Source organism: Lipotes vexillifer, unplaced genomic scaffold (genome assembly GCF_000442215.2).
Source record: "Lipotes vexillifer unplaced genomic scaffold, Lipotes_vexillifer_v1.1 scaffold366, whole genome shotgun sequence".
Lineage (NCBI taxonomy): Eukaryota > Metazoa > Chordata > Mammalia > Artiodactyla > Lipotidae > Lipotes > Lipotes vexillifer.
In genome coordinates, this window is record NW_006780143.1 from 277,191 (window position 1) to 301,425 (window position 24,235).

At 39.0% G+C, this 24,235-nt stretch overlaps 1 protein-coding gene across 1 annotated transcript in view; it reads left to right on the top strand.

Annotated features, from left to right (window-relative positions):
• Positions 1-24,235, top strand: part of RAB3C (RAB3C, member RAS oncogene family) — a 317,596-nt gene that overhangs the window by 15,756 nt on the left and 277,605 nt on the right. The window contains exon 2 of the mRNA XM_007453216.1: positions 11,691-11,918. Coding sequence (XP_007453278.1) covers positions 11,691-11,918 — 228 coding nt within the window. The remainder of the gene's footprint in view (positions 1-11,690; positions 11,919-24,235) is intronic.

The following is a 24,235-nucleotide window of genomic DNA, read 5'->3' on the forward strand; positions in this document are numbered from 1 at the left end:
CACAGTGAGTGATTCCTGCTAAAATAGCCATAGCTTGAAGAGCCTTAAAGATCTTGAGGAAAGAGCATGTTAAGTACCGATTAGGAAAATACGACTCCCACGTGACACTTATATATGGTGTTCGCAGTAAAAGACAGTTTTTCTTTCGAATGTTTGATTCACTGAACACCTGTCTGAGTAGCAGGACTGATGAAAGGGGACAATGGAAACACAGCACACCTGTGCATGTGAACATTCTTTTGGAAGTGTGCTTGGGTGGGCTTGTTCTTTGTAGTAAATAATAGTAGCAGTAGCTTTTGAATGAAAAGTAGGGACAATTATAACTAGAAAAGTGGCTCTGTAAGTCATTCCAGTTGCACAGTCTGGAAACACAAACATGTAGACTGCTAGCCCACTGAGATCCTCAAGAGTGGTCCCAATAGTCCCTTTGTCTCATAAATGTGTGGACCATGGGGTGTTTGCCCCTGTACATGACCTATCTCGATGACTGGAAGAGGGGATGAGAAATGTCGAGATTTAGAAGGAATGTATAGCAAATCCCTGGAGGCATTTTTCAAGGACTTAAATATTTAAAATCCATGTGAAATATTTTTTAAATGTTTAATGTTCTAAAAATGTTTAATGATGAAATTTGGGGGGGAAACACATGTTAATATTAAAATTTAGTTTTCTTCCCCCCGCTGGGGATTTTTAGAGTATTTTACTACGTGTTTTTAAGAGAGGTTTTCCTTATACCACATAGTACTGGGTACGTCTACTGTTTAATTTTTATTTTCTTCTCAGGAAGAGATATTCTCCATTTTGTGGTTTCAGTTTAGACACTGGCCTCCTATAGCTGTTGGGTGCTTTCTTATGGAGTGGAGGGAAGAAAAATCTAATTGTGTGTTATTTTTAAAAATGACTAATGAAGAAAGGCAGGGCCACGCACCACAGAGCTGAGTAGAGCAGAGTTGCGTGGGCTGTGAGAACGGGATTGCTACCTCTCACTAGGCTGTACTTCCTCCGAGTCTGACAGGGAGCTCACAGTGAGTTGTATCACTGGTCCTCAGACGGTCTGGCTCCTACCAGGGCAGAGGTAATACATTTCTCAGAATCCAGCTTGTCTGTGCAGGCTGAGCATTTTAGGGTATAGACCCTCTGTGCTGAGTCAACATTCTGGTGAGATCAGCTGTCCCCATCAGTGGAAGGGGTGACTGGTGAAGACCACAGCTGGTAGAGAGCACTAAGATTCCATTTCCTGTCCCACAGATCTGGGCTTAAATGTCAGATTACTCAGTCCCCTTGTATGTACGTCCCTGAGGCCTTGACAGCAGACACCTGCCCTGGACTCCCTGCGGACATTTGTTAATCCAATAAATTCCAAATGTAACTGGTCAAAAGAGTCACAAGGGGAGCTTTAACAATTTAGATACCTCACCCCACCTTGAATATTCTAATTTTGCAGAATTCAGGTGGAGTTTCCCAGGTTTGGAAATCTTGAATCTAGTGAATATTTAGTTTTGTATGCCTGAATAAAAATATATCCAGCTCTAGAGAGCGGATATTTGAGAACACAATGTCTGGTATTTCTTGCTACCAAGAAATGATGAGAAAGCATATGTATATTTTATCCATATTCATGAGAAACGTTTTAAAGGATTCTTTACATTTCGTTGCTAAGAGAGAGGCTCTTTCATTTTTATAAATTGACATCTGCATATAGGAAGTGTGAATGCCAAGAATATTTGATGACTTTTTTATATTTTAAACTTAATTTTGTTTTAAAGAAGTCGTACGTGGGGAAGATGGTTGCTTGGCTCTACAGGGTCAGAGAGAGATGTGGGACTTGGATTTTCAGCTAGTCCTCCTGTTTGCATGCCCTAGAAACACCTTGCGTGACCAACATCTCAGCTTGCTTGTTTTAACACTGAAAGTTCTGCTGTGTACCATGAAACCCCACAGTCCTTGGCAAACGAGGAGAGTTGGTTACTCTAGCCACACCCCATGATCAAGACACTTGATGTCTCCAAACCCAAAGCCATCCCAGGTTCTGCAGGGTAAGGGCTTTTGTGGACTTCCCTAGCAGGCCTAGGATTCCCCTTTCCCCAGTCATGCACTTCCAAATCCCAAATTTTTGTTGACCTTTCTTCTCTATTTTTCTTTGTCTATCTGGAATTTTACTTCTGTGAATACCCTTGGCCATTATTTTAGAGAGGTATTAGCAAATGCTGGAAATAACCATCATGTATGCAAGATACTATTTATTTATTTATTGTGGGCTTTAAAAATTTTTTATTTCTCTTGAGATAGAATTGAAATATAACATTGTGTAGGCTTAAGGTGTACAACACTGATTTGATACGTTTATATATTACAGTGTGGTCACCACCGTTGTGTTAGCTAACACCTCTATTTTATCACATAATTATCATTTCTTTTACATGGTGGAAACAATTAAGTTCCAGTCTCTTAAAGACTTTGAAGTTCATAATTCAGTATTGTTGTCTATAATGATATTGTGGACTTTGATGATTTATCAAATTCCACATCAGAAATTAGGTTAAACTTTATCTAAGACCTACTCTAAGGCCCTATAAGAAGAGAGCTTCCCCATAATTATTAAGAGTTAGTTCCTGGAGCTCCCTTTCTTTTGTTTTTTCAAATTTATTTTATTGAACTATAATAGATTTACAATATTGTGTTAATTTCTGCTGTACAGCAAAGTGATTCAATTATACATATATATTTTTTTCATATTCTTTTCCATTTTGGTTTTTATCATAGGATATTGAATATAGTTCCCTGTGCTATACAGTAGGACCTTGCTATTTATCCATTCTATATATACTAGTTTGCATCTGCTAATCTCAAACTCCCAATCCATCTGTACCCCACTCTCCCTGCCCCTTGGCAACCACACCTCTCTTTTCTGTCTGTGAGTCTGTTTCTTTTTTGTAGATAAGTTTATTTGTGTCATATTTTAGATTCCACACATAAGTCATATCATATGGTATTTGTCTTTCTCTTTCTGACTTATTGACTAGTATGATAATCTCTAGGTCCATCCATGTTGCTGCAAATGGCATTATTTTATTCTTTTTTATGGCTGAGTAGTATTCCATTGTATATATGTACCACATCTTCTTTATCCATTCATCTGTTGATGGACATTTAGGTTGTTTCCATGTCTTGGCTATTGTGAATAGTGCTGCTATGAACATAGGGGTGCATGTATCTTTTTAAATTATAGTTTTGTCTGGATGTATGCCCAGGAGTGGGATTGCTGGATCATATGGCAACTCTATTTTTAGTTTTGTGAGGAATCTCCACACTCTTTTGCATAGTGGCTACACCAATTTACATTCCCACCAACAATGTAGGTTTCCCTTTTCTCCACACTCTCTCTAGTATTTATTTGTAGACTTTTTGATGATGGCCATTCTGACTGGTGTGAGGTGGTAACTCATCGTATTTTTAATTTGCATTTCTCTAATGATTAGTGATGTTGAGCGTCTTTTCATGTGCCTGTCGGCCATCTGTATGCTGAGCACCCTTATTAGTCCAATCCCAGTTTCCATAAAAGTCCACCCACACCCAAGGGTTTTATGAGTTAGTAACTCTCCAAATGTGACTGGGTGGTGGGCGGTGTCATATGACAGGTCACATCACAGGGTGTATGGCCACTGGCCATATTTCCTTCCCCACAGCCTCTCCAGACCACAGAAGACTTCTATCTTTGCCACAGGTACTCAGGGTCTCAGCTTCTGTCCCAAGACGTGTTTTGATGAATGCTCTTTGTTCCATGCCACAATATTTGAAATGAGAGAGTAAATGTAATGTGTTTATTTTGGTAATTATGAAACTCTACAGAGTGGGAGTATTGGGTATCAAAGCCTCTTGTCCTCTAAAGTTAGGAAATGAGAGGGAACATGTCCTATAAAATCAAACATTTCCATTTCAGAGAGTAGCAACAGTGGGAGTTGGGAGAAAGTGAGTGGCTTGTGTATCATTTCAGTATAACAAGAGGAATAACAAAGACGATGATGGATGCTCTATTCAAGGACTTTACACATGCCAGCAATTTTACTTTGAAGATCCCACTATTATTCCTATTATTTCTATTTTCTATTTTTCCAATAGATGAGGAGATTGCAGCTTAGAATATTCAAAACAAAACAAAAACCTTGCCCAAGTTTGCACGGGTAACAGACCTAGGATTCCTTCTCAGGAAGCCTGACCCAAGAGAGTGTGCTCTTTACCTACACGCACATTACACCAAGAATGTGGAATGCTCTTTTTCACAGATGTATCTGCTCCACATACTTTCAGACCTGGTAGAAAAGAAGCGGAATGGTGTTTCCCTAGCTCTCTTCCCGCTGTGATTATAAAGCCTGGGTTACCAGCAGCTAGGTGATCACCAGCACCCCAGGACTGCACTAATGACCCTCTGGCTTCAGCATCCATGAAGATGTACAGGAGCTACTGGGCAGGGCTCTGCTTCATGGCAGCTGTCAGGGTGGCATCACTGGAGTCTGGAGAGCTCTCCCAGCCACCGTGGTTCCCTTCACAGCAGACCTCGCTCGCACTCTTGTCTGTGTGATCTGGGTGGCCCCTTCACCTGCTGCTGCACAGCCCTCTACAGGCTCTCCCTGCCAGGAACCCTCAGTAAGCACACTAAGAGTTGGGGTGAAATGTAGCGTGGGCTGAGAACACTGGTTTGTGATACCAATAGGAACCAGTTTTATATGGTTTGGTAAAATTCATTTCCTTTTTCTTGACACTGTAGTAACAAACATGTATAGACATCAAAGGAGTTGCAAAAATCATTATAATGAACTTTAAAATGTATCAAATTTAGAGCATACCTCTCTTCAACAAAGGAATGGATATTTTTCTAGAGGCAAAGAAAAGAAGGACCCTTACCTCTTTCAATATTCTCTGTGATTGAAGGCTGAGACTTGTTAGTTTGATGAAGGGAAGAGTGAGGTAGCTGAGCTGCATGTCTGTAATTCTTTCTTTTAAAATTTTATTGGAGTGTAGTTGATTTAAAATCTTGTGTTAGTTTCAGATGTACAGCATGGTGGTTCAGTTATACATATACCTATATTCATTCTTTTTCTGGTTCTTTTCCCATATAGCTTATTACAGAATATTGAGTAGAGTTCGCTCTGCTATACAGTAGGTCCTAACCCATTTGGTCCAGGTCATGAAGGCACAGTCAGTACGCAGACAGAGGAATCAGGATAACAACCTACTGAGAAGCAAGGACCTCCCCCTCTACTTTAGCTTCCTCTCAAATACTCTTAATTTCATCCTTAAAAATGGGGATAAAGGCTTTGAGTTTTCTGTCCAGTACGGAGGGAGCTTGGAAGTGGTCACTCCCATTCTCACACAAGAAAAAAGCTGAACAAACTGAAAATTAACAACTCTTCTTAGATCATCAGAGAAGTGGGGTCACGGGGAAGACTGCTGCCCTGCAAATTGGAGAGACAAATAGGCAGACACAGAGAATCACAATTTACTGGAATAGAAACCTTCACAGGGATCAGTACTAGGGTAGGAAAACCAAAATGTAATTGATGAAGAAAATGTAGACTGTAATTGATGAATTGCTGGAGGCTCAGTGTGGACAAGTCTAAGACATAAAACTCCAGAGGCCCTCACACTTTTGTGAATATTACCTTCAGGAGGTCTATTAAGTTCTCATAGTAAAGGTTGGAGAAAAATCCACTCATGCTTCTGGCAGGGGGTTGGGGAAGGTAGCCATTCTGAAATACACTCAGCATTCTGTTCCTCTAACAGGGGGGTGCTAAGAGTTAGATTCTGATATCTGGGGACAGTGAAAGGATGAGGTGTGATAATATGTGTAAAGCAGAGTACAGTGTCTGTAAGAGCTGTTGTTGCAGTTATTGTACCACTTTCCTGTGCATCAGCTGAGTGTTATCTATATGTACTAAAGAAGCTACGCATGAAATAGAGGTCCAGACGCAGACTGAAAGGAGTTCTGTGAAACTGAGCTTGAGGGATACCCTTAAAACATAGAGCAACTTGCATCCTGGAAACATTACCATAATTTGGCATACCATCATATACATTCTCCAGGAGTCCCACGAAATATAGTAGTAAGTCAATCCCTGCTAACATAAAAGGAGACAAAGACGATTTCCAAATGCTGCCCTACTTTCCAGGCCCTTTACTTCAGATGCCAGGGTTAGAGTTTTAAGTCTTCTAGTACCTTGGCTGCTTCCAATTCCCTGGACAGCATCCTTTCAGCTTGATGGTGATGTGTCCGCAGTGATACAAGTAGTGTTTATTGCTTCTCAGCTGGCTCTTGCCAGAGCAAACAGTAGCAGACACATGGAGAAACTGCTGGCCAGAGAGTGCAAAGAGCATCACAATTCCAATCCACCCTGAGAAACAAACAGGGAGACAGGCAACCAAGCGCAAATGAGACCTTCACCACGAGAAACCACCAGGGGCCAGGTGACATGTGTTTGGAAATCCTATCTTTTAATATTTTCCTTCTTGGTTTTAAAATTTAGTCTTTACTTTGGAGCTCTCAGGAATAACTCCTCTTATTAGCTTTTTCTTTTCTTTTCCCCTAGGTAACAACAATTGAGATTTGAAACTACTTTACATATTTCCACACTTCCCATACATATGTCCCATCCTTACCTTCACTCTTCCAATTTCAAAGAATTGCATTTCATTTTCTGGATAATTAACCCTCGTTCTTCCTCCTGCTGACCCTCAGGATGTTATCAGTAATACTAGATGGAACATAGTACATTTAAAATGACTTCTTTTTGTTTTTCTCATCAGATGCACAGATGGCTTAGTATAGTTTAGATTCTTAAGCACCCAAGGGAATCCCTGCAAATAATTTGCTTTTCTCATTTATTTGGAAAAGGTAATGTCAAAAATTCTGAAGAAGGCTATGGTTACGTGTGTTAGTCAAAGGTAATCTGCTTGATCCCTGGTCAGTAGGACTTCTGGGGAGACTAGAATTGAAATTAAAAATGACACATCAATTAAATCTATGATCTGTTCACGTGCTACTGAACAAAGGCACACCTAGAGGGATAGCACAGTGGCTTTGCAAGGCACCAACTCCCAGAGGTTAAGGATTTGCTTCAAACTTGCTGAGTTCCTTAATGACATATCGTAGAGTTCATCCACAGATTTATGTATTCAGCAAGGTAAAAAGAAAATTTCATTGTGATTTGTCTACAAACTGATTAGCATTTTGATTAGCATCTTAAGTGAGGATATGAAATGTATACTGATCAAACTTAGGAATGAGACAAATCTGGAAGGGATAACTAATATTTTTGATGAAAGGACAAAAAGTTATCAAAACAGAATGGAATTGTAAATCAAAACAAACAAAAGGAAATGTAATAGAGTACGTAATAAAGGTTGACACTTCCATTAAAAAAATAAATTGCCGAGGCATGGGATGGGGTTAGGGGAGACCTATGTTTATAACAGTGAATGTGAAAAAAGTGCTGAGCATTTGAGGAGACTTTATTTTGAAGTCAGATGTGATAGGATATGAGAATCTTATTTCACTCTGCAACGACCAGATAAATATCTGGAATATTGTGACCAATTGTGGGAACCATGCATGGGACTTTAACATCTGCAGAGATGTCACCTTTAACCTAGAAGACGTGTGGGATTTTTCGGACATGTCCTGGGTGGAGAAAGGGGCTAAAGCAGTTGAGATTATCCAGGAAGGAGGAGAGAAAGCTTATGGAGCTGTGATTGGGAAAGGAATCCACTCTTTTGATTCATAGGCAGAATCTGGAGCACATGAACAGAAGCTACAGGGAAGTAGATTTTAACTCAAATCTAAGGAAGAAATTTATAATAATTGCAGTTGTTCAGCAATGAAATAGGCTGCTTCACAGCCTAGCAAACGTTCTGTCACTCGCTGTGAAGGGCTGGGCTAGAATACCAATGACAAGAGGGACACTTGGGGATGAGTAGGAAGGAGGGCTTCGCTGAATAGTCTTTCCCACTCTATGATTCTTTTTTTTTTAATTTATTCAAGATTAATGCAATTTAAAGAGTTTCTTATGTATCTTTTATAAAATCCTGTTTGCTCTCTTGGAGGTTCCTTCATGCCCACTCCTGTTTTCATATTTTCCCATGAAAATTTTGGAGACATTCACATGACTTAGTATTTAGAACTGTTAGTAAATTTACATAGTGACTGTCTATATTTTCCTTTGACATTCATATGCTGTCAAATTGCTTCATCTTTTTTTTTTGATTGGAGTATAATTGATTTACAATATTGTGTTAGTTTCAGGTGTACAGGTCAGTGAATCAGTTATACATATACATATATCCACTCTTTTAGACTCTTTTCCCATATAGGTCATTACATAGTATTGAGTAGAGTTCCCTGTGCTATACAGTAGGTCATTATTAGTTATCTATTTTATATATAGCAGTGTGTCTATGTCAATCCCAATCTCCCAATTTACCCCCGCCCCCAGTAACCATAAGATTGTTTTCTACATCTGTAATTCTATTTCTGTTTTGTAAATAAAAATTGCTTCATTTCTATTCTCAGCAAGATTCGGGCAGTCTAATTCTCCATTCCCTAAGCCAGGATTTATTTCATTATTCTAAAGTTTATGAAACACATATGTTCTGAATACACATCTTTGGGGCTCTCTGTGAATACTTTTGGGGATATAAATCAGGAAATAATTTAAAGAAACCACACATCATCTTCAAGAATAGCAGGTTAGCAAACTCTTCTAATTAATCCCTTGGAGAATCTAGATCCACATATCTAACAGCCTCATGCCCCATCATCCTCAGTGCTCCTACCACCTTCTTTGCTGCTAATACAGCTGGTATAATCTGTCCTTAAAATTGAACATCTTCTATTTCTCATGCTGGAGAAAACTCCAGTATGGTTTTCTCTATCTATATCTCTACAATTACTTTTAAAAAGTACATACAATGATGATGTCTATATTTCTGCAGGTTTTGGAGTTGGTCTAATTTTGGACTAGCACTTGTGATTGATAGCGGCTTTCTTTATCACATGTTCTTTCAAGGAAGCCTAGAAATCCACAGGACTCAGTTAGAGTCCCACCTCAGGGTAATGGTAGGCTGTCAGACTGAGAAAATGAGCAGCTCTAGGAAACTTGTAGAGTCTATTTTCTAACTGTGGCTTAACTGAACATGCTTAATCCAGAACGTAGTATCTGGGCTGCTTCATATAAAAGATGGTAAAAGATCTTCTTAACAAAGGTCATTTGCAGGCCTGGTTGAACTTAGCACCTCCATAAGTGGGGAATCTTAATTGGTGAAAGGCTTATGTCTGTAGGAATAGGAGTGTCAAATGAAATAGTTACCTGGCTTTCTGGGGTGTCAGAAGTCATCAGAGCAAGACATCATTGTTCAAACTGAGAGTCAAGAATTATAATCCTATTTTTGTTCTTGGTGGGCTGCTTGTGTTGGGGGAAGTTTATCTTAGCACGCAGACTCCAGGGCCAGAAAGGAAAATGATGATATCTGCCTGTTTTACTGGCCCAGTTTTTCCCACTGGCAGACAGTCATTACAAGGCATATTTACTGAAGACAGCAATGTGGTTACATGGACTTAAAAAGAGAAATGCTTAAACTTATATTTAATAAGAAATGAAATGGGCTTCCCTGGTGGCGCAGTGGTTGAGAGTCTGCCTGCCGATGAGGGGGACATGGGTTCGTGCCCCGGTCTGGGAAGATCCCACATGCCACGGAGCGGCTGGGCCCGTGAGCCATGGCCACTGAGCCTGCAAGTCCGGAGCCTGTGCTCTGCAATGGGAGAGGTCACAACAGTGAGAGAACTGCGTACCACCAAAAAAAAAAAAAGAAGTCAGAATGTTTATTGCCCTTAAATTTCATAATATATACAGATTTTCTTTTTGCCTTCATTCTTGCTCATATTATTGTGTTCTACTGGCAGTGAGTATTTGTAGAAAGGGAATACGTTATCACCCCATCTCCCCTTTTCTTTTTCCCTCAGTTGTCTTACACACACACACACACACACACACACACACACACACACACACACACACACCCGATTTCAGCAACCAATGTGGTCTTAGATGAGACTAGGCACTATCTACTGTTTCTAGCATTCCGCTATCTTCTGGGGCTTTTCTCTTTGCCATACCTCCAAGAGAAATATGTAATTATTAATCAGATTTTATAAGAAATGAAAAAAGACTGTCTAGCCTAGCACTGAGTAATAGAACTTTCTGCAGTTATGACAGTGTCCTGAACCTGCGCTGTCCAGTGTCATAGCCACAAGCCCCATGCGGCTCTTGTGCTCTTGAAATATGGCTAGTGTGAGTGAGGAGCTGAATTTTAAATTTTACTTAGTTTAAATATGAACAGGCATATGTGATTAGTGGCTACTGTATTGGGCAGCACAGCAATTGGCAAAGAATTCATAGCATCCAAAAAGGTGACCCAGTAAATGCACTAATCACTGGGATTCACCGTTCTAAATGCTTCTTTTCTATATGGAGCCAAATGGTACTTAGAGTAATGCTGCACCATTTTTGATAGATGTGAAAATGATCATCAAAAAAGATGAGGAAAAATCCATCTAGAGCATTTATAATTAATAATAGAGATTATTCTCTATTCTTTGCTAGGCGCTTTATATATCTGCTGTGCAGATATATCATCTATTATTTTCACAAGTGTTTCAAGTTGGATAATAATTTTTTCTATTTCACGGAAGAGAGGAAACTGAGCTACACCGATTTAAAATAAAAAAGCAAAAGTTCCAAACCAGTAGGTGGTGGAGCCAAAGTTTGAACCCAGGTAGGGACCTTCATTAATGAATCTCACAATGAATATTTCCCACTTCAACTTTAGAGCACGTGTACACATTCCCCTAGTTCTCACTGGGAACCGGGGCTGGGGGGGCAGGGAGTAGGAGGCATTAAGAACATGAGCCCTGGCACCACACCGCCTGATTTGAAACCCGCCTCTACTACTTACAAAGTATGTGAAATTGAGCAAATTACTTAGTATCTCTGAGCCTTAATTGTCTCCTTTTAATATGTAAATAATAAAGGTACCCACCTATAGGGTGTGGTGAGGGTTAAGTAAGTTAACATTTCCTGGCACGTTGTTTGAACCCTATGTATTTGTCATTATCATTATTTTTTATTTGAAAGAGGTTGGTCATATATGTTAGGATGTTGATTTAAAGTGCTATAAATAGATGAAATAGAGATAGGCTTTGGGAGTGCTTCCCTAGAAAATAAGAGAGACTCTAATAATTTAGATGACTCAGGAAGAAACACCCTGCTGTTCAGCCACCTTGGTGTCACCATCACTGGAATTACAAACTTTCAGAATCCACATGCCCTGGCCAGCTCCTCATATCTTTGCTTTTCATGTTACATCTCCTTTTGTGTCTTTGATTCGTTCTAAATGCTGAGCAGTGACACACACCAACACAGCTGGAAAGAGCCGTAAGATTTGCTTTTCTGTCTTCCAGCAGGGAATTATTGCCATGGATACCAGAATCAGAGGAAGGCTGGGGAACTCTCTCAACTTGTCTCCTGAGTGGTCTGACATCTGTTTCTGGCAAGACCAATAATGAGTGTGCTGCTAGCTTCATAGCAAATGGGAGACTGATCCACACCTCTTTTGTTTTGTTTTGTTTTGTTTTACCACAGATGGCCTCTGCCCAAGATGCCAGGTACGGCCAGAAAGACTCCTCTGATCAGAACTTTGACTACATGTTCAAATTGCTTATCATTGGCAATAGCAGTGTGGGGAAAACATCTTTTCTGTTCCGTTACGCGGATGACTCCTTTACATCTGCATTCGTCAGCACAGTTGGGATTGATTTCAAAGTCAAAACTGTATTCAAAAATGAAAAGAGAATCAAGCTTCAGATTTGGGTAAGTGACTTTGAACTGATGGCATCCTTCTGTCTAGGGCATTGAATATGTAAGTGTGTGAGGGAAACCTTTCTGCCTTGTTCTGTCCCCATGGGGTCTGTAAGCCTCCATTTCCAGGTTCTTTGCCACAGAACATTCTGTTTCAAAGGCAATAGAGTGTTGCCTCTTTAAGGTAGGGAGAATGAATTAGGCCTTATTGTCATTGATGCTTCTTAAGAGTCTTCAGAAGAAAGAAAATCTAAATGTCTGTTTATTGTGGTAAAGAACACTGAACAGAAAGTCTGGCTCTGTCTTTTACGGTCTGTGTGACCCGGAGCAAGTCTCTGAATCCTTCTCTGCCACTTTTCTGATACACAAAATAGGCAAAGTAAATTTAGCCTTTTTAGGTTGCAGGAAGAAGCCTGCCCTGGTCTTTTTAAAGAAGGTAAACAACCAGATATAGAGAAAGCTTAGGTTTAGTCCCTTCATAAAGCCCCAGCTAAAATTTGAAGAGGGTCTATTTAATCTCCACAAACCTTGTGTTTTCAGCTCTAAGAGTTATGTTTACCTACCCAGACAAAACAAAACAAATAGGATATTTATTTTAAATAGGGTTTTTCCTTAAGCAGAAGGTTCTCCAATAAATTTTGAGACTGTGTGGCTAGCTTTGTGCCTCTCCTCACCCACTGCAGAAGATCAGAGATTCCTTAACTAAATAGTTGGGATAAATTTAGGAGAATAGCAAGTGAGAAACATAAGAAAAAGTGTGTGTGGGTACACGTTCAAGGTAATATAAGAGCTGAAGTAACAAAAAAAATTGGTTATACCAAGAGAGTTATGTAGTAAGCATTTTATGTCCATCATGCAATGTATGGGTACAATGGTAGAATGTTTTTACAGTTAGTTTTGGTCCCCTTTCCCTGTTCATTTATACCTCTGCCACTCACATTGATTTGAGCTTTAAAAAGGCATTTCCCAAGAGATGAGGTTTCTGCCTTCTTCTGAGACAATTCTAATGTCTACTACCATTTGGTACTGGTGCCATGGTTGATCTGTAGGACCGACGATAAGCCTGCCTCCTCAAATATGGAAAGCTGAAAGAAAGACAAATCTCAGAGTAAAACATTTAAACTTTTTTTTTTAAATAAAAGAGCCCTTAAGATATCATCATAAATATTCCAGATGTCCTTTCATATCTTAAAGCTCTTAGGAGTAAAATTTAAAGATGCAGGTATATATACAGGTAGGTATCCTCTTAGGCAGCTTACAAGAGATTGTTACTATTTTACTTATTCTAATTCTGGAGTCTTCCAAGTCTAATTAGAACTCAGAAAAGAACTTGGGGGCTTCCCTGGTGGCGCAGTGGTTGAAAGTCCGCCTGCCGATGCAGGGGACACGGGTTCGTGCCCCGGTCCGGGAAGAGCCCACATGCCGCGGAGTGGCTGGGCCCGTGAGCCATGGCCGCTGAGCCTGCGCGTCCGGAGCCTGTGCTCCGCAACGGGAGAGGCCACAACAGTGAGAGGCCCGCATACCGCAAAAAAAATTAAAAAAAAAGAAAAAGAAAAGAACTTGGAAAAATAGGCCCAGTCCCCATTGCTGCTCTACTGGTCCCGAAAGACATTTTTGTTGCGAAGGGGGTCCCTCTTTAGATACTTTAGAAACAGGCAGCCCTGTTTATACAGACAGAAAGAGCTGTGTTTATTGCTTCACATTCTCTTCCTTTTGAGCTTTAAGCAACCAATTGTCATGTGAAGATAACTTTCATATCCAGGCTTAAGAAAGGTCCCTTAACTCTCAGGGGCTTTGTTGAATTGAAAATTAAATTAATTTGGTAACTACACATCTCCTACCTCTGCGACCATGTTCTTTCTGTTAATATCAAAGAAGTGTCATTCCTCTGTCTGACAGCTCCTGCCATATATCTTAGGGATGTTTAAACGTGGTTGTTGTGATTGTTTAGGTAAAACATCAACATGGTGTATAAATTCAATCCTATAATCTCTAGGAATTTCTCAATTTAGGTTTTTGACAGAAATGCTTTGTAGAGGTATAAAATCACCTGTCCTTAATGTAAAACAGAAAAAGTTCAAATAATATACTTTTTTTGAGAATTATATTGTCATACTTACAAAAATATGTTTTTCAAAACCCTCAGGGCTAGTACCAGGCCACAGCTCATTCCTGTACTTTTCTTGGACACTGAAGTTCAGTTACTTCTGTCCAGGTCTTACTTCTGCATGAAAGTTGCTCTTCTCTGAGCCAAGCAAATCCCAACTCAGGTCTCTGGGCTGCTTCTCCTCTAATACCTCCTCATGCTTCTCAATTTCCATGACTTCACTCAAAAGCCTGGGACATATAAATCTGTCTTTAACCATCCATAATCCACCATTTTCCCAAAACCTCCAACTCTCTTCACAGCTCCGTTCAGCCTGGGACCTCCGTCCAGGGTTTTCATTCTCCCATTCTGTGGATACCCACGCTCCCTTCAGGGGTCAGCCACTCAGGAACCCTTCACCCAGACCTTCCTCAGTCACAGCGGTAGTCTGATGGCCACTGTTTTCTTTGCAGTCAAAACAATCTTATTTCTTCCTCTTAGGGATATTGGGAGCTCTTAATGTACCTGTGATTCTAGGGGTATGAAAATGGATTTTACACTACCATATACCAACTGGTCTACTATATTGTGAACCATTCAAAAGCAGTGCTCTGCAAAGATTTTGCGCTCATTGAACTTGTAGTATAGTTGGAGAAAGAAATGAATACTCACGGAGTAACTATATATGTATGTCTATAAGCAAATATCAAATTGTATAAATATTATATGTAGCTAACATTTATTGAACATAGAACTATGCCAAGCATCATCTATACCTTATTTCTAATTTCCACAAAAACCCAACTTTGTATTTATTATTATTCCTATTTTATCCGAGAAATCTGAAAGTCGGACAAATTAAATAGCTCGTCCAGGGTCATATGTGGCAAGAGGCTTGTTCCAGGCTAGGTCTATCAGATTCTAATGCTTTGGCTTGTTCCCCTTCGCCATGCTGCTCTAATTAAGAAGTCTTCTTGGATATGGTAGTGCTTTTGTGAAGATGGTGATCTTAGGCAGTGTATCCTGGGATGCTGAAGAAGATGTTTTTAAAAGAGTCTGACCATCCCGATGAACTGAGTCATGAGGAGGAGACAGGATAAGGAGCAACAGGGTGGACATTCTAGACATTCCCACAATAATTCTAGGGGTTCTTGCTTTATGCAATAATGTAAGTATACTAGAAAATATTTAGTTGTGTACAACTTTTATTGTTCATGACTTAAACAAATTATTTATTTGGGACTGTATCTGGCCCTGAGGGTTTGCCGTCTCGTATTTAAATAACTGAACGTGAACTGTTTTTTCTAGCTTATAGTATCTTTATGCACTTCTATTAATGTGTAACGAATTCATTAAGGTATCCACAGCTATCTTAGCCTATACTATGATCTGTTTCTACTTGCAACACTTCTGACACCAAATGCCGGGGTTTTCCAGACCAAGCAATTCTTCATTGCTATGCAGACACCAACTGGGTGTCCTGTAATTTAATACAATTGTTGACAGTGACCACCCAGAGTTAGCACAGATCCCACAGGTAAAGGGCTCAGTTCCATAAGCTTATGCCTCCTCTCCCCACCCCACTTCAGATATCAATCACAAATCTGGGTGCCCTGTGCTTTTGACCTCCAGGCTATAAGCTCACAGGTCCCACAGTCCCACCCCTCAGGGTTGATAAGTTGCTAGAAGAGCTCACAGAATTCAGAAAGAGTTTACTTACTATTACCGGTTTATTATAAGGGATACAACTCAGGAACAACCAGATAGAAGGGAAGCATAGGGCAAATTGTTGTGGGGATGGGTGGGAGCAGCTTCCATGCAGTCTCCCCAGCACTGTGATATATTCACCAACCCCAAAGCTCTCCAAACCTCACCCTTTCGGATGTTTATGGAGCTCCCCTTACATAGGCATGATTGATGAAATCCTTGGCCATTGGTGATTAACTCAGTCTTCGGCCCTTCTCCCCTCCCAGAGGGCGGGGGTAGGGCTGAAAGTTCCCACCTTTTGATTACATGGTTTGTTCTTCTAACAATCATCCCCTATTCTTTTTTTTTTTAATTTTATTTTATATTGGAGTATAGTTGATTTACGATGTTGTAATCAGCCCCCATTTTGAAGCTATCTAGGGGCTAACCAAGACAGTAACGAGGTAACTAATACCTCATTAGCATGAACTCTGGTATGGCTGAAAGGGGCTTATTATGAATAACAAAAGATTATCCTTTTCCCCCCATCTCTTAGGAAATTCCAAGGGCTGTAGAAGCTCTTTGTCAGGAACCAGGAGGAAGACCAAATATGTATTCCTTGGTCTAACACACTATTATATATTTCAAAGGAAGAGAAGCAAAATTGTTTCATAGTAGTGGAAACTGTCATGGATTAGTCCAATGCATTTTTACCTTTACCAAGACAGGCTACAGATATTAATATGACTCTGATGACTCTATTTTAAACTGCCCGTAAATAGAACTGTTTCCAGGTTAAGAAATGAAGATATATAGTGGGCTAAGTGATTTGACCTTACCTTACAGTTAGTGCCAGAGTAGAGTCTAAAATCCAGGTCTCCTGCTAGCTAAGCCAGTCCAGTTGCTAGTACACCAAGTTCACTCTCAAGGTAAGTGCTGTGTTATGACAATTGGGATAAATCTCATACCTGGTTGCCAGTGTTGCCATCAGGCATAGGAACATCAAACTTGAAGCCAGATTTCAAGTAGTATTTCTAAAAGGTCAGGAAGAAAGAACCTGGGTGGGAAGACTGCCCAGTTTTTCTACTTGATGGGTTGCTTTTTGCATGTGCTGTGGGGGAAGTTTCTGAGACCACAAACTGGATTACTGGATTTTTAACAGTCCACATTTAAAGAAAGCTTTTAACGGCTACTACAAACATTGACATTTCTTTCTGGCTGTGTTATGCCTCCTCTCTGTGGAAGTTCACTACTGCCTTGGAATAAACTTGTCTAGAGAACTAACATCGTTCATTTGTACTTAGTTACAAACATTATTTTCCTTTAGTATATTTATGAATCCCTCTGTCCTTCACTATATTAACATTTCTTATTGCACTTTTATTATCATTTTTATGATTCTCAAGTCAAAATTTTTCAAAAATTTTGAGGTTTCAAGTATTAGAGGTGGTTCTTTCATTTTCTGTGTCTAATGCTGTTAAGAATATATTGGAGAAAAATCTAGCATGGGTTTTTCACTTTACTTAGAGAAAAATATTTCACAGCTAGAGTCTGTAATATTTTGCTTCTAATTTAAAAGTAGTTTAGCTTTGGGAAAGGCTATGTAGAGTGGATTTCCTCCCAATAAGAAGATTGAAAAATAATATAGCATCTATTACTAAGAATATCTTAGTACTGTATTTATTTTCAGTGTCTAGATTATTACTATATGAACTATGATGCCTATAGCAATCTGTAAAGTAAAGAGTGCTGGTAATTCTTGAAACTAGACTGTGTAGAGAGCCAGGTTTGACAGTGTGGTTCCCCTGAATAAAAGGCAACTTCCTTTGTGTAAAGAAAGCACATGGACAGAATGAAGTAAGTCAGAAAGAGAAAAACAAATACCATATGCAAACACATATATATGGAATCTAAAAAAAAAAAAAAGGTCATGAAGAACCTAAGGGCAGGACGGGAATAAAGATGCAGACCTACTAGAGAATGGACTTGAGGACACGGGGAGGAGGAAGGGTAAGCTGGGCCAAAGTGAGAGAGTGGCATGGACATATATACACTACTAAATGTAAAATAGATAGCTAGTGGGAAGCAGCGACATAGCACAGGGAGATCAGCTCGGTGCTTTGTGACCACCTAGAGGGGTGGGATAGAGAGGGTAGGAGGGAGGGAGACACAAGAGGGAAGAGATATGGGGATATATGTATACATATAGCTGATTCACTTTGTTATAAATCAGAAACTAACACACCATTGTAAAGCAATTATACTCCAATAAAGATGTTAAAAAAAGAAAGAAAGAAAGACAGCACATGGCTCTCCTTTTTCAGTTGGATCTACATTGTTCAAGTCCAAAAATCAAGGTTGACTCTAACTAATGAAAGACTTAGCTTGAAAAATTTGTAGCTTAGTTAGAGAATATAGGTTTAAAGTGAGCAGAGGGCAGGTAGGCAGAGATCACTGTTTCCTTAGGAATTAGAACTAGCATTTTATCATTTTTGCATTCTCTTTTTCCCACCCTCACCCTTCACCACTCCTTGTCTTTTCTCTCCCTCCTTCTCCTTTCCCCCTCTCCTTCCCACCTTCATTTCTGAGCCCTGGCCATCCTGAGTTAATAAGAAATGTCCTCAGTGTGTTCAGAAGTCAGGGCTGCTGCATACAGATGCACACGTTGTGCACTGGACAAAGACACCAACCAGGGGTCAAGTGGGGCTGTTCTCCAGCCAGAGCGCCACATGCTAAGCTGTGCTCAGTTCCAGGAAGGGGTGCCTTTTCTTTTTCGCAAAGGTGTCATCTGCTGTCAAGCATGTGCTTCTGGTCCACGTGCAACCAAAGGGAATTCTGATTCCCATACAGCAACCATATACATAGGCAGTAGCTATATTACAATCTTATGCAGGAGATGGATGAGTAAACTGAGAGAATACAAGCCCTGCTTCCCCAGCCCAGTCCTGGAGAAAGCCGGTATTTTAAAATATAGGTTTTATTATTACTTAGGTGTGGCGAGGCCCACAGGTCAGGAGACAACTGCCATTGAAATAGTAGTTCATTATGCTCACAGATTTTAAGCGAAAGACACATTGGCTCGGGGAGGGGGGCACTTGGGGTGAGGGGAATCCCCTGTGTGGGTCAGGAGGCAGAAGGAAGGGTGGGAGGAATGTGACAAGAGCCTCTATTGTGGTTTCTGTATAAGGAATGGGCCAGGCAGGGTAAACAGGCTTAGGACTGGCTAGTTTGAATACCTGCAGCAGACCCTGGGGCACAGAGACTTCCCTAAGTTGTCAGGTGCCTGGGGGAATTAGGGCAGGTGGATAGTGGCTCATAGTGTGAGATCCCAAGATAGAGCAAGCCCTATGAGCTCTGTATTGGTGGTTTGCATTTGACAAGTGAGCTTCAGTGAGTTGTTCAGTGTCTTTAAGAATTGAGTAACTCAGGGTAGGGCAGTCCCTCCAGGATCCATAAGGCCCCAGCTGTCAAAGCATCTGAATACAAAAAGTAAAAGACATGCTTAATACAAAAGGCAGGTTCTTGGAGTCCCAGGGGTGGCTTCTGTCATTGATTCCACTCTGACAAATGCTTATGATTTCAACCATTCTCACCGCAGACTCAGTGCATTTCTGGGTCTCAGTATTTAGAGACCTCAAACATTGGGGTCAGGAAAAGATCTTTCAGATTTTCTAGCTCAAGCCCTCATTTGATGATACAGCTGATTTCTAGCCCAAGCCCTCATTTGATGATACAGCTGATAATAGCATCACTTAATGAACCCAGTGTTGACCCATAAAATAAGCATTTTATGTTTACATGCACTTTTAGAATTTAATTTTTGCCAAACCCCATGAAGGAAGGTGGTATTATTAGCCCCATTTTATAGATGAGGAAACAGAGAATCAGAAAAATAAAGGGATTTGCCCAAGGTCCTAGCTAGGATATGTCAGAAGCAGGATTCGAACCAGGGGATTGAAATCAAAGCCCATGTACTTGACCTCACTTGTAAATGAGGTAAAAGGAGGCCAAGTGATCTGTCGGAGATCTTCAGGGGATCCAGTCTGTAAACCTACATATCTTTTTTATTAATAATTTTTATTTTATATTGGAGTATAGTTGATTTACAATGTTGTGTTAGTTTCAGGTGTACAGCAAAGTGGTTCAGTTATACATATACATATATCTATTCTTTTTTAAATTCTTTTCCCATTTAGGTTATTTCAGAATATTGAGTAGAGTTCCTTGTGCTCTACAATAGGTCCTTGTTGATTATTTTATATATAGTAGTGTGTGTATGTTAATCCAAAACTCCTAATTGATTCCTCCCCTTCCCCACACCTTACCCCTTAAGTAACCTTAAGTTTGTTTTCTAAGTCTGTGAGTGTTTCTGTTTTGTAAATAAGTTCATTTGTATCATTTTTTTTAGATTCCGCATATAAGTGATATCATAGGATATTGGTCTTTCTCTGTCTGACATTCTTCACTTAGTGTGATAAGCTCCAGGTCCATCCATGTTGCTGCAAATGGCATTATTTCATTCCTTTTAATGGCTGAGTAATATTCCATTGTATATATGTATCACATCTTCTTTATCCATTCATCCATCGATGGACATTTAGGTTGATTCCATGCCTTAGCTATGATAATTAGTGCTGCAATGAACATTGGGATGCATGTATCTTTTTAAATTATGGTTTTCTTCAGATATATTCTGAGGAGTGGCATTGCTGGGTCATATGGTAGCTCTATTTTTAATTTTTTAAGGAACCTCCATACTGTTCTCCATAGTGGTTGTACCAATTTACATTCCCACCAGCAGTGCAGGAGGATTCCCTTTTCTCCACACCCTCTCCAGCATTTGTTGCTTATAGACTTTTTGATGATGGCCATTCTGACTGATGTGAGATGATACCTCATAGTAGTGTTGATTTGAATTTTTCTAATAGTTAGCGATGTTGAGCATCTTTTCATGTGCCTCTTGGCCAACTGTTTGTCTTCTTCGGAGAATGTCTATTTAGAATTTCTGCCCAGTTTTTTGATTGGGTTGTTTGCTTTTTAGATATTGAGCCATATGAGCTGTTCGTAAATTTTGGAGATCAATTCCTTGTTATTCACTTCATTTGCAAATATTTTCTCCCATTCTGTGGCTTCTCTTTTTGTTTTGTTTATGCTTTCCTTTGCTATGTAAAAGCTTTTGAGTTTAAATAGGTCAGATTTGTTTATTTTTGGTTTTATTTCCATTACTTAGGAGACAAATTTAAAAAGATTTTGCTTTGATTTATGTCAAAGAGTGCTCTTCCTATGTTTTCCTCTAAGAGTTTTATAGTATCCGGTCTTACATTTAGGTCTTTAATCCATTTTGAGTTTATTTTTGTGTATGGTGTTAGGGAGTGTTCTAATTTCATTCTTTTACATGTAGCTGTCCAATTTTCCCAGAACCATTTATTGAGGAGACTGTCTTTTCTCCATTGTATAGTCTTGCTTCCTTTGTTGTAGATCAATTAACCATAGGTGTGTGCGTTTGCTTCTGGGCTTTCTATCCTGTTCCATTGATCTATATTTCTGTTTTTGTGCCAGTGTTATACTGTTTTGATTACTGTAGCTTTATACGATAGTCTGAAGGCAGGGAGCCTGATTCTTCCAGCTCTGTTTTTCTTTCTGAAGATTGCTTTGGTTATTCAGGGTCTTTTGTGTCTCCATACACATTTTAAGAGTTTTGATCTAGTTCTGTAAAAAATGCTATTGGTAATTTGGGGTTGCATTCAATCTGTAGGTTGCCTTGGGTGGCATAGTCATTTTGACAATAATGATTCTTCCAATCCAAGAGCATGACATATCTTTCCATCTGTTTGTGTCATTTTTGATTCCTTTCATTAGTGTCTTACAGTTTTGGGAGTGTAGGTCTTTTGCCTCCTTCGGTAGGTTTATTCCTAGGTATTTTATTGTTTTTGATGTGATGGTAAATGGGATTGTTCCCTTAGTTTCTCTTTCTGATATTTCATTGTTAGTGTATAGAAATGCAATAGATTTGTGTGTATTACTTTTGTATACTGCAACTTCACCAAATTCATTTTTGAGCTCTAGTAGTTTTCTGGTAACATCTTTAGGATTTTTTATGTATAGTGTCATGTCATCTGCAAACAGTGACAATTTTACTTCTTCTTTTCCAGTTTGGATTCCTTTTATTTCTTTTTATTTTCTGATAGCTGTGGCTAGGACTTCCAAAACTATGTTGAATAAAAATGGCAAGAGTGGACATCCTTGTCTTGTTCCTGATCTTAGTGGAAATGCTTTCAGTTTTTCACCATTGAGAATGATGTTAGCTGTGGGTTTGTCATATATGGCCTTTATTATGTTGATGTAAGCTCCCTCTATGCCACTTTCTGGAGAGTTTTTATTATAATTGGGTGTTGAATATTATAAATGATTTTTCTGCATCTATTGAGATGACCATATGATTTTTACTCTTGAATTTGTTGATGCAGTGTATCACACTGATTGATGTGCAGATATTGAAGAATCCTTGCATCCCTGTGGTGAATCCCACTTGATCATGGTATACTATCCTTTTAATATATTGTTGGATGCAGTTTGCTAGTATTTTGTTGAGGATTTTGGCATCTATGTTCATCAATGATATTGGTTTGTAATTTTCTTTTTTTGTGGTATCTTTGTCTGGTTTTGGTATCAGGGTGATGCTGGCCTCATAGAATGAGTTTGGGAGTGTTCCTTCCTCTGCAATTTTTTGGAAGAGTTTCAGAAGGATAGGTGTTAGTTCTTCTCTAAATGTTTGATAGAATTCGCCTGTGAAACCATCAGGTCCTGGACTTTTGTTTGTTGGGAGTTTTTAAATCACAGTTTCAATTTCAGTAATTGTGATTGGTCTGTTCATATTTTCTATTTCTTACTGGTTCAGTCTTGGGAGATTGTACCTTTCTAAGAATTTGTCCATTTCTTCTAGGTTGTACATTTTATTGGCATATAATTGCTTGTAGTAGTCTCTTATGATCCTTTGTATTTCTGTGGTGTCCATTTTAACTTCTCCTTTGTCATTTCTAATTTTGTTGATTTGAGCCCTCTTTTTTTTTTTCTTGATGAGTCTGGCTAGAGGTTTATCAATTTTGTTTATCTTTTCAAAGGACCAGCTTTTAGTTTCATTGATCTTTTCTATTGTTTTCCTCATCTCTCTTTCATTTATTTCTGCCCTGATCTGTATGATTTCTTTCCTTCTACTACCTTTGGGTTTTATTTGCTCTTCTCTCTTTAGTTGCTTTAGGTATAGGGTTAGGTTGTTTATTTGAGATTTTTCTTGTTTCCTGAGGTATGACTGTACTGCTAAAAATTTCCCTCTTAGAACGGCTTTTGCTGCATCTGATAGGTTTTGAATCATCATGTTTTCATTTTCATTTATGTCTAGGTATTTTTTTTTACTTTCCTTTTTGATTTCTTCAGTGACCCATTGGCTGTTTAGTAGCCTATTGTTTAGCCTCCACATGTTTGTGTTTTTTACAATTTTTTTTCTTATATTTGATTTCTAATCTCATAGCATTGCGATTGGAAAAGTTGCTTGGTATGATTTCAGGTTTCTTAAATTTGCTGAGCCTTGCTTTGTGGCCCAAGATGTGATCTATCCTGGAGAATGTTCTATGTGCACTTGAGAAGAATGTGTATTCTGCTGCTTTTGGATGGAATACTCTAAATATCAATTAAGGCCACCTGATCTAATGTGTCATGTTTCCTTATTGATTTTCTGTCTTGATGGTCTCTTCATTGATATAAGTGGAGTGTTAAAATCCCCCACTATTATTGTGTTACTGTTGATTTCTCCTTTTATGGCTGTTAGCATTTGCCTTATATATTGAGTTGCTTTTATGTTGGTTGCATATATATATATTTTTTGAATTTTTGAATTTTATTTAATTTATTTTTTTATACAGCATGTTCTTATTAGTTATCCATTTTATACATATTAGTATATATATATCAATCCCAAACTCCAAATTCATCACACCACCACCCCTCGGGTGCATATATATATTTACAATTGTTGTATCTTCTTTGATCCGTTGATCATTATGTAGTGTCCTTCTTTGTTGCTTGTAACAGCCTTTATTTTCAGGTCTATTTTGTCTGATATGAGTATCACTACTCCAGCTTTCTTTTGATTTCTATTTGTATGTGTCCTTAGATCTGAAGTGGGTCTCTTGTAGACAACATATATACAGGTCATGTTTTTATATCCATTTAGCCAGTCTATGTCTTTTGATTGGAGCATTTAATCTGGTTATATTTAAGGTAATTGATATATGTTTGTTCTAATTGCCATTTTGTTACTTGTTTTGGATTTGTTTTTGTAGGTCATTTCTTCTTCCCTTCCTCTTTTGTTCTCTTCTCTTGTGATTAGATGACTAACTTTAGTGTTGTATTTGGATTCCTTTTTCTTTTGCTGTGTGTATCTATTGTAGATTTTCACTTTGTGGTAACCATGAGGATTTGATACAGCAGACTATATGCATACACAAGACTGTTTTAAGTTGCTGGTGTTTTTTTTTTTTTTTTTTTTTTTTTTTTTTGG